Source organism: Lingula anatina, chromosome 1, assembly GCF_051362555.1.
Source record: "Lingula anatina isolate TDL-2025a chromosome 1, LinAna3.0, whole genome shotgun sequence".
In the NCBI taxonomy this organism is placed as follows: domain Eukaryota; kingdom Metazoa; phylum Brachiopoda; class Lingulata; order Lingulida; family Lingulidae; genus Lingula; species Lingula anatina.
The window spans coordinates 10,753,512-10,764,148 of record NC_141767.1 but is presented as its reverse complement, the minus strand read 5'-3'; the positions used below and the strand labels follow the sequence as shown (position 1 = coordinate 10,764,148).

Below are 10,637 nucleotides of genomic sequence, written 5' to 3'. Positions count from 1 at the left end.
TAGTGATAGGTTTCCGACGTTACTCTGTTAATAAGTAGGATATTATCATGAAGTTCAGCACGGCTGACGAGTAGGATATTAACCACAATCTGCCTTTCCCCTTTTTACTGCATAAAACCCTTGTGGATCAACAAGCAATTAGACAATATTTGTAATATTTTGGACACTAATAACACTATACTTAAAAGATACCACTGAGGTGGACATCGGTACAACTTGCGTGGGTGAACTCCAAGGGAGTCAAGGGTCAATCGGGAAAAAGTTCAACATAGTAATAAGTTGGATTGATAAATTAATTTAAATTAATTTGCATTTAAGAACTCAAGCGTGTTAGTTTCAGTTTGGGGTCCAGCGTTAGTTGCTAAAACTCATAAACCGGCTAAATACAATGCACACTCTTTGTAAGAACCGTTCGAGTTACCAAATAGGCTACTACCAATTATAGACTTTTGTGTAAAATATCTGTTCGTAACACCAATTGAATTATTCCCTCCTTTGATCTTTAAGAATGTAATATACACGTGTATCCCCCACTCCCTTACAATATTGTTATTTAGAGATAAACAATAACGGCAAAAACGTTACCTTTGGAAGGAAGCACCCGTAGACAAACAGTACAATTTTTGATCATGCCGAAAGGTTAAAAATATTAAGAAAGTACAATAGTGATGCTTTTTGTCACCACCTTTAGTTTAAGTGTTATTCTTAATTTTGATCGACTTCTTAGGGGTATGTAAAATCTGTATACAATTTCGTTTAGTTGCCATAATTTATTTACAGGGCCTTTCGTAAAAATGCTAGAGGAAATACAAACCTTTCAAGTGATGTTTGAGCTGTCACACTGCTGTTGCTATATGCTCAACTTATAGCACCCACCAAACTGTTTGGGGTACTACTTAACTCAAAACCATGACCTATCTTAGGGAGAAGTAACTTACGAAACATTTAATAATCTAATTTCCTTTTTGTTTATTCATCATACTTGGCTGTGGTAAATGCAATCTGTATAGATGAATTTGTTGTAGGCCTATCTTTTTGTTGGTCTACATATTAAATTCACACCCTGTGATGCCGCTTTTTTAATAATCATCAGGTATCAGTCATCGCTGGAAATTCCCCCCCCCCAAAAAAAAACTTTGTTGACATCAGTTCAGACTCACACTTGGAACTGTTGCTTCCGAGTTAACTTCCTTTTTCTGCTTGATTGACCAGAACCTGATCTATACATTTTAAATACCAAGCATCGCTTAGGCTACCGTTGTATTGAATATAATGCCCTATAAGCATGTAGTATTAATTAAACATTATTATTTCGGGTCGTGTCTAGACGCAATCGGTTTTTAATAGATATAAAGCTGTCACAGCCATACTGAAAACTGATTAATATTGTGGTTCCTGTGTTAATAAAGTTTTCAGTTATAATCTTAAAGTGAAATCGATGTTATACTGAACACAGAGAGCAACAATCCATGATGACGTCATGATGCACGCATAATGTTGTAAAGAAAACGTGAGAGACATGAGACGTCACACACCATCAACGTCATAGAAATGCAGTAAATTTGAATTTTTTGTCCTCTTTTCTATCATTTTCTTTCATTTTACTTTTTCTTTTTTTTTATTATCTGTACTTTTTCAAAATGCATCGCTCCTATCAGCCTATAACACCAGCTATAAATAAGCTGCTGAAGAAAAGATGGGATGACACCAGATTCGACTTACATCGACAAAAAGTAAAATCTGGTAAGCTGAAGTTGTCCTCCACTTAATTAAAACATTGCTGCATTGATCACCTAAACAAAAGTATAAGTATGAAATCAGTTAATATCAACTACTGATGAAAACTACTTGTACGCTACTAAATATCTATAACTTTCAGCAAGGGCAGTGATTGATAATAAACCACCGAAGACCTACATGCATCTGCATCTAAAACTTAAGAAACTACAGGTATGTTTACAATGTTTTTGCTCATGTCAATTTCTACGACTTTTAAGAGGGATCCCAAACCAAAGACATTCGTGTTTTATCCATTTGCTTCTCAGTTAACGTGGTCAAATATGGGGTTACTTTTCCCCTTTTCTTTTACTTGTCGTTTTTTTTTCGTGGATTTCAATAATTATTTTTGAAATATCCCCGATGCCAGATGGAAGAGGAACGTTTGGCAACAGTGGAAAGAGATAACCGCATTCTCTTAGAGAAGATGTCTTATATTATGAGGACCAGAGGGCGGGTAGACAACAAAAACGACTATGAACCTCGAAGGTAACACATGTGCACGCATAGAGCTTGAATACCCTTGTTTAATGGTATCTTTTTACTTTTTATTTCTCAGAAACATTGTGTTTCATTTTGCAAATCCACACAGTCATAACATTTTCAAACATAGAAAAAAAAAAGTAAAATATCATTTGCTCGGCGATTATTCAAAAAGAGTGAAAGCAGAAATAATTTTACGTAATTTTTTCATAATGATGGAAATGAAAAAAGGTTTCTAGATCTCAATCTTTTTTCAGTCTAAACAAAACTAAAAGACAACGAGAACTACTTCGTATCACCCATGAAAATCAAGCCATCCTTAAAAGAATTTCACTTAAGGAACCACATTACAACCATTTGCAGTGGGAGGAAGAGTGGCGGGTACGGTAATTTAAAACTTTAAAGGTCAAATAAAACAACCAAAAAATTATCCTGTTCAGAAAGACTTCGTCGAGTTTTAAGGGCTATTTTGCGTCTATGCAGTTTTAAGTTACCATTTTCAATATACTTGTCCAATATCAAAGGCATATTCCCTTTTTTTTCATTAAAGGTGAATCAACTATATGTGAACAACATATCCAAATACCCAAAGGGAACAGAGCTTCAGCCGCTTGAAGCTTGAGAGCGACTACAATCGTAAGTTGTTTATGGCAAGGAGTTTCAACAGTTCTGTTGAGACTCCTTGTTTTATGGTCAATGATGCTTCGAATAAAGCTCCAGTTTAAACCAACAACCGGACAAAGAAACATTGTAGTAATGTTTGTAGCAATAGTAACAATTTTTTTTTAATTTGTTTTCATCCCAACGTGCCTGAAGCCTGATAAACCATCAATACATCTGAATTTGTGACAATTATGATTTTAATGCGTCGTTTCTCTCGATTGAGAACATCCAAGTTTACCAAGACAAGTGTTACGAAACTGAGGGTCCGTGCGACAGAAAATCTGCCCTCCATAAAGTTATAATGGTTAGGGTTAGTCTGACCTAAGTGGGTCAAAATCAAATGCGAGGCTCAACTGTACAAAGAAAGGGGAAGCGGACTCTCTATCACGGGGGACTTTCTCGTACATAACACCGTTCTGGCTAGACTCGAGCGATGTGATCGAAGGAATCAGAGGCTCTTTTTGCTTTATTAGATTTAATATTGGTATAACACTAGTGGCCTTATGTCCCACGCGGGACGAAGAGCAATGATGATGATGATAACACTAGAACAATGCCTTTTGATCCATATTCGACTTGCTTTCATGGACTTTACGCTGAATCAATTACTTCAATTTCTTACGATTAAAAAGAATGAGCATAAACTATGTACATGTAGTGCAAAAATAATAAGATCTATTTTTTTCTTTCAGGGTTTGCCTTGGATGCTGCCAACCAAGTTATTTTTTGACATTAAAAAAAGTTACGGGAAAATCTCGTTTCTGGATCTCGTTTGGATTTTAATATTTTGAAAGAAGGCCTCATTCACTGCAGTAACAACACCAAAAGCATTCTTGTGTGTTGACTATACTTCAAATGTGAAATCCCAGGAATCCCTTACACAAATGAAAAACAAAGAAACAATAAAACATTTTTATAGATTTCATGAAACAATTAACTGTATTACGTGTGTTTATTTTCAAATTAAAATGCACACAAATAAATCCCACAGTCAACAGCAAATACTTGGTATGTCCACTTCTGTTTCCTTGAAGTGTTTATATCGCCTCTCCCACACAAGTGTCACACTGTTTCAGCAATCCAGAGGTCCACACTCAGGTCAAATGTCAGAACACACCTTGTTCACATTGCCTATTAAGCAAACTTAGAGGCACAGGGAGAGGTAGAGCTGATGTAAAACGATTTTGATAGCATTTTTGAAACTTTTCCGACTTCAACTTCATTCAAAACACTAAATTCAAATTAATTTTCCAGATCACATTTTGAATTCAAGTGGTCTCAATGTCAATGTTATTTTCACAACTCATGCTTTTGAAAAGGTCATTAACTCAACACACCGATTACAAAACTTGTTCCATTGAAAAAAAAAAAGAAGCTCCCTGCACCCTGAAGTGCTTTCCTGTTATATCTGAGGTTTGTATTTTTTATTCTCGGTGTACCTTCTGTTCACTTTTACCTGTGCTAATAATTCATATACAATGACGAATGCAGTTTCAAAATTTTCAAAACAACTTTTTCTTCACTCCAACTGTTCTTCCTGTGCTGCTTTCAACTTAAGGCGGTGCTCACGGGCCAATAATCTTTTTTCCCTCTCATACTCTTTGAATCTGATCATCATGCTGAAATCAAAATTTGAAAAAAAAAAAAAAAATTAAAAGAATATATATTTGATGAACAACTCTACTAGTATTTAAATTACTATATTAAATAGTTCAGATATTTAAAAAGGACAGACATACTGTATGGATAACAAAACTGTTAGAATAAGTCATAGTACTACATAATAACAGTCTAAAAATGATGACCAATCAATTTAACAATAAAAATTCACAAAATGTTTTCATTAAACCAGATGCAATATCACACATTTTTTGAAAGTATCACTGCCAATGTTTAATTGTGTGCTTCTGTTACTAGGTGTTACTGTAAAATGAAAGTAGCATACAGTTTCAAACTGATAAAAATTCATGATCACACCTAGAAAATGCTAATTTATGAAACATGACATATTCAAATATAACCATTAAAAAATGTCATAAATGCAAGACAAACAATCGAATCAGATTGTTTTTTAAACATGAGCTTATTTTAATCCTATGGCAGCAATGCACTTACTCCTCATACTGGCATTTTATATAATCATTTTCCGCTTGGGTACATTGCAGAAATCCATTTTCTACTCTGCATTGAGCTACATTAATCCATTTATGAGCACAGTAGTCTCTGTATTTCATTGGGACTCTAGCAGCATCCATCTGTTCCTTAGTAGCAATCATCACTAAAAAAGATATATATAAATTCTTAAACAGTTTAATCCCTGGCTAACAAAAGATATGTTGGAAGGCGTTTTAATTGAAAAATTTATTAAGCTTTTACATTTGACATCATTTGCCAGCTAGTTAAGTATGCAAGTCTCAGGGATGAGACCCTAACTGAAAAAGTAGGAAAATTTGTAATCATTACAAAACTACACACTATTGTACCTCTTTCTTTACGTCCTTTGGGAAATCCAAATAATGGATCAAACGAAGGCGGACTGGTATAATCCGGCTTCGGGGGTAGACTTTCACCTGCTGCTGACATGATTTCAAAGTGTCCAAAAGAGTGGAAAATTTGTACATATGCTACCGAAGTAATGGCGTCAGGTAATGTTCGGTCCACATGTGTAGATGGCACTGTCGAAGTTTCACGACGGAGACAGTTGATTTAGAAATTACATCATGCATATTTTAATATATAAAAAGTTGTTGAAATAGAAAGATTCAGTAAAATACATTCTCCTTGACAGGCTTTTGATTAATATCACCAATGCCACGCTTCAGCTCATCGTGACTATCGCCATCTATCGACGACCTTTCAGTGTCCAGTATAAAATATGAGCAACCTGACCCAAAGTTCGGTGAGAAAATTACCTCCTCTCTCCCCAAATTCTGATGCTCCGGGGGAAAAGAGTGCGGCAGCTAAGCCTAAAAAGAAAAGAAGGACTAATGACATAACCCAAAATGATAGTAAAACTACGAGACCAAAGAAGATTCCTAACGTTTCCAAACAGACAGAGAATACGAGGCCAGATATGACAGCAAAAACAAGTGAACGAAAAAAGGTTAATATTGTGAACAAAGTTACAGTTAACATCTTTTGTCAAAGCTATACGCTTATGGGTCTTCTTGAGTGCTCTAAGTGGCGGACGACCCAACAATTCAAACAAATACTGATAATTTGTTAAGTTGGATTAACGTCAACGACATTAATTGCTTAGTTATATATTTTCGCTTTTTAAAAGTTATATCAGTCATCACCCTAGTTTCGGGTCATGCAGTACAGTAGAAAAAAACAAGTGCGATTGCAAGAGAAGATGGGAAATGGTCATTTGCTAAAAGATAGGGTGATATAAAGGTGAAGATATAACTAGGTAACTAATATTGTTGATCCAACTTAAACAAATCGACACAATAAGGTTCGTCCCCAATGTTGGTCATTCAACACTCCTGCCTCTTCTTGGCAATATGGCGTATGGTCCCATATGGATCATTGATATTATTATCTAGAAATATATTTCGCTTTTATATTTCACTTTGTGTTTGTGTATGCGAAGTCGTTTGTGTATTGCTCTGTATTGCACATTTTAAGTAAGTACTATAACCGTATAGGTCCATATATGATTTTCCTAATTGATCTAGAGCCTTGCAATTTGGTATGTATACACAGACAGAGCTCTACATATTTGGATTCTGATAAACCATTTATCTCATTTAGATTAAAGATTAATCATGTTTTAGTGGCAAAGTGTCAGTTTCGTAAAGTATAATGATCTCACTTGTTTATATTTTATTATCTAAAATAATTTATTTAGTCATCAGCAGGGTATTTTATATGCATAATTGATTTTTTTGCCATCAATGGTTGTATGCATAGCCTGCAGCAAATGGCAGCCAAGCATCCCTGATCAGTGTGGAGAATGAAGACTCTGGAAAAGGAACTGCTCAGAGGACTAAAAAAGTCACAAGGAAAACAAAAAAGAAACGAAGAACTAAAAGGTGATTATTTACAGGCAAAGTGTGTCTGGACATGCAGCCCTTTTAAACTTGAATATTACAGGAAGTTTTCAGTAAGTCAATGATATAAACAAATATTGATTAAACTTTTCTCACTGCCTTGAAAAGAAGTAAATTAAAAGCACAGTTGCCTTAAAATCTCATTTCAGACCGGATGATGAAGGTAATTACCCTACAGGTGAAGGTTATCTGGACTTAACTGGTGTTGATGATGATATTATTGCTTCAAATCAACCATCTGGTGAAGAGGAGGATGAGGAAATAGAAGTAAAAGATCTTCCGAGTACTACAGGACCAATGTTGAGGAGTCAGCCTGTAGGGAAACTTTTTATTGAACAAAGAAGTAAGTGTGGCTTGCCTTGTGTTTACAAAGTCAGCATTTATTCATCTATTTTTGATTGGTGGAATTATACAAGTAGCACTTAAACTATTGTCAGTCCAACAGACATTTGATAAAAACTTTGGTTGTCTTTAAGTCAATTACTTTGATACACCATCTGTTTATTGTCTTGGCTGAGTATCAAAACACAATTGAATACAAAATAGCACAGCACCTGGAAATGTGACACGGGCCTTCAAGTACATGATCTATATGAAATAAATAATTTCAGGTGGTTTCAAAAGTACAGATAAAGGAAAACTGGCTAAAAGAATTGCAGAACAACAACTAGAACTAGAAAAAGAGGATGAAGTAGAACCATTAAATTACACAACCATTCAGTTTGGAATTGCCACACATAGAGTGTTAAAAACATTTTCATTATTTTGTCATGGGATTTTAGCTGGCTTTGGGCTGTGGCAATTTGTGATAGTGTTTGTGTTGACTTCACACAGGAATGGTTATACAGACTTTCTTGATCACTACAACCCTGTGTCCTTACCTGTCCAGTGCACTTATTATTTTCTGCTAGTGCTTTGCACAGTTTCTGTATTAGACAGGTGAGTTAAGAATAAAGCACACATTGTGGTAATTAACAGTTTTGTAAGATATGCAAATAGTATGTATCTCTTGTCTCAAAAAGCTGTGGATTGATAGAAAAATGTGATACATATTACATTAACATCATTGAGTGTCAGGTGTTTAAAATAACTCCTCTTTTAAGAATTTCTCTTATCTTAGATCTTTTGTTAAATAACCACTACTTTGATAAATTAATATTAACTGTTTTATATTTGCATTTTGCTGTCATCATTTACTATAAGGTTGAATTTGTAAAAATTTAATACTTCATTACGTACGTATGTATAAAAGAAAACTAAAATACATTTACTTTCAGATATGACATAGCCCATCCCACACGAAAGATGATCATCAGAGCAGTCACTCTCCAGTCTGGTGCTGTTGCCATCTTGTTTTACATGTTGTCTTTAATCTTGAGTCTCAGTGTAGCCAATATAGACGACAAAATTGGACTGTATGGGCTCAAGTCATCTCTTTGGGATAACCAGGAGGTATAATCAGTTATTTCACTTGACAGGTTGTGATGAAAATGAAGATATTAATACCCTGCTCCTTCCTGAGGTTTGGAGCACGAAGGGAGGGGAGGGTTGCAGAAATTGGCTTGTCAGTCTTGTCTCTGTCTTTCTACTTGTAGATAAAATATTTTCTGTCCATCTTCTGCCAAAGGATCTATAATTGAACATCATTTATGTAAAGTTTGGTTTGGCTCTCACCTTCATAGGCTTGCAAAAGCTTTTTTAAGAAAAAATATTATAATTGAAGTGTAAAGGTATATCAGCCATGTTTGAAACTGCCAAAAGTCATATTTTATGTCTACATATGCTAAAAGCAATGAAATGATCAGGAAAACATTACAGTCTAAACATTACAGGAAACGGAACAAATCATTCTTTTTCAGAAAAAAAAATTTAAAAATTGAACCTTAAAGGAATACTTACCATGTTTGAAACTGCCCCAAATTCATATTTTCTCCCTACAGATTCTGCAAAGATATTTGTTTTTCCCAGTTTTGCTAATATCAGTGAAAACCCTTAAATAAAAGTACCTGATGTCAATATACATCAGGAAGACATTACAGCCTGAACAATACAGGAAAAGACCAGAACAAATTGTTTAATTAAGAATGGGATAAAGATTTGAAGCCAAGGCTTCACATCCGCATCCGCAGACCCCCCCCCCCCCGGCTCAAATAATCCTGGATCTGCCCCTGCATGCATGACGTACGTGTGTGTGTGTGTGTGTGTGTGTGTGTGTGTGTGTCCCCCCTGCGAACATTTGTCTCATTTAACATTCACTTACAGTTCTCAATCTGTCCTAGAACATAATATTTTTCTCTTTTAATGAAAAATGTTCTCAATCTGTTCTAGGACATTCTGAAGGACTTCCCAAAAACAGTTCTCGAAATGTTACATTCATTACATAACAACATCAGAACTGTAAAAAATACACCAAATGTTCAAGAATAGATTGAGAACCGTAACTGAATGTAAAATGAGACATTTTTTCGCAGGGTGTGTATGTGTATGTGTATCAGGTTGCTGGAAAAACTCTCTCACATTTCCTCTTCAACTAAGTGGTAATAAAGGGCACTGATAACATAACACATTAGTTCTAGTTTCTTACAGTTTGCCAATCTAAATGACATTTCTAAACACAGTGCATAAACAATGTGTATTTTATTTTTGTAGCTACAATTCTTTCAAGACAGACCCTTTTTGGAGAGTTTTTCAAACCTAGATGGACTTAGTGTGTAAAAAGGAAATATTTTTAAAAACTTACTTGATCATTAAAACTGAAGTTAAGTTATTTCTTAACATAATTTTACTTTTAATTGTTTTTAGGAAAGACAAGTTAACATTGACACATGGAAGATAATAAATCTTTTGAGAGGATTATTTGCCATATTAGGATGGCTTGTCATATCTATTAGACCTGGAACTGATAGACTGGTGAAAAATTTGGAATCAGCTGAAAACATTATGGGAGAGCCAGTGGAATTAACCAATGTTCAGAGTTCTCGTACATAGCTACATTATTGTACTTTCTCAAGTTGTACAGTCAAACAAACACATATGTTATCAGAGCATATGCAATTTAAAAACAAATGAAAATACATAAATGGTAAAAAGAGATACAATCAATATATATTAATATTACAACATTCTCTTTAAATAACTAATTAGATGATGTTTTGACAATAGTTGTGTAAGCACATACTCCCGACAACAAAATATTTTTCTTATGGGACAAGAAGGAAATGATTTGAATTTTAAGTTAGCAGCATTACACTGATTAATTGCAAAGTAAGATATCAGCATGCCAACCTTTATCTTAAATATAAAAAGGGGTATTGCTAAAAATATATTGACATTTTTTAATTATATATTCTTAGCACATATTTTTTACTCTTGTGTGAACAAAGTCTACATGTGTATGTGTACCCAAATGGTTAGCAGTTGTATAAGTAGAAAAACTGCATTTTTTAGTATAGATAATTCTGTTAAAAGTAAAAAATGTGTCTATGCAAATGTGTTGTTTTTGTAAGTATGTTACACATTTCTAGATAAAGATTGTCTGTATGTACAAGTGCTATCATGCGTTCATGATCTTACAAAACATTGAAGAAAACTTTTGAGAATTACAGGTCAAGATGAATTCTTTTATCAGTGGTGCTTACGGTATTAAAGAAGATCAAAGGC

General features: G+C 34.4%; 3 protein-coding genes across 3 annotated transcripts; 2 read left to right on the top strand and 1 right to left on the bottom strand.

Moving 5' to 3' along the window:
- The first annotated feature begins 1,544 nt into the window (after positions 1 to 1,544).
- LOC106155435 (uncharacterized protein CFAP97D2-like) lies at positions 1,545 to 3,855 on the top strand. The gene is made up of 6 exons (XM_013530293.2): positions 1,545 to 1,743; positions 1,880 to 1,950; positions 2,147 to 2,265; positions 2,517 to 2,640; positions 2,810 to 2,895; positions 3,615 to 3,855. The coding sequence occupies exons 1-5, from the start codon at positions 1,641 to 1,643 to the stop codon at positions 2,879 to 2,881; spliced, it is 489 nt and encodes a 162-aa protein (XP_013385747.1). The 5' UTR covers positions 1,545 to 1,640; the 3' UTR covers positions 2,882 to 2,895; positions 3,615 to 3,855.
- Positions 3,856 to 3,860: 5 nt separating this feature from the next.
- LOC106155440 (NADH dehydrogenase [ubiquinone] 1 beta subcomplex subunit 7-like) lies at positions 3,861 to 5,684 on the bottom strand. Its single transcript, XM_013530300.2, has 3 exons — positions 5,406 to 5,684; positions 5,038 to 5,200; positions 3,861 to 4,541 (listed from the first exon to the last, which is right to left on the bottom strand). The coding sequence occupies exons 1-3, from the start codon at positions 5,503 to 5,505 to the stop codon at positions 4,442 to 4,444; spliced, it is 363 nt and encodes a 120-aa protein (XP_013385754.1). The 5' UTR covers positions 5,506 to 5,684; the 3' UTR covers positions 3,861 to 4,441.
- A 70-nt stretch (positions 5,685 to 5,754) lies between these two features.
- On the top strand, positions 5,755 to 10,524 carry LOC106155438 (transmembrane protein 237). The gene is made up of 6 exons (XM_013530297.3): positions 5,755 to 6,025; positions 6,838 to 6,959; positions 7,127 to 7,320; positions 7,589 to 7,916; positions 8,255 to 8,429; positions 9,780 to 10,524. The coding sequence occupies exons 1-6, from the start codon at positions 5,798 to 5,800 to the stop codon at positions 9,963 to 9,965; spliced, it is 1,233 nt and encodes a 410-aa protein (XP_013385751.2). The 5' UTR covers positions 5,755 to 5,797; the 3' UTR covers positions 9,966 to 10,524.
- The last annotated feature ends 113 nt before the right edge of the window (positions 10,525 to 10,637 follow it).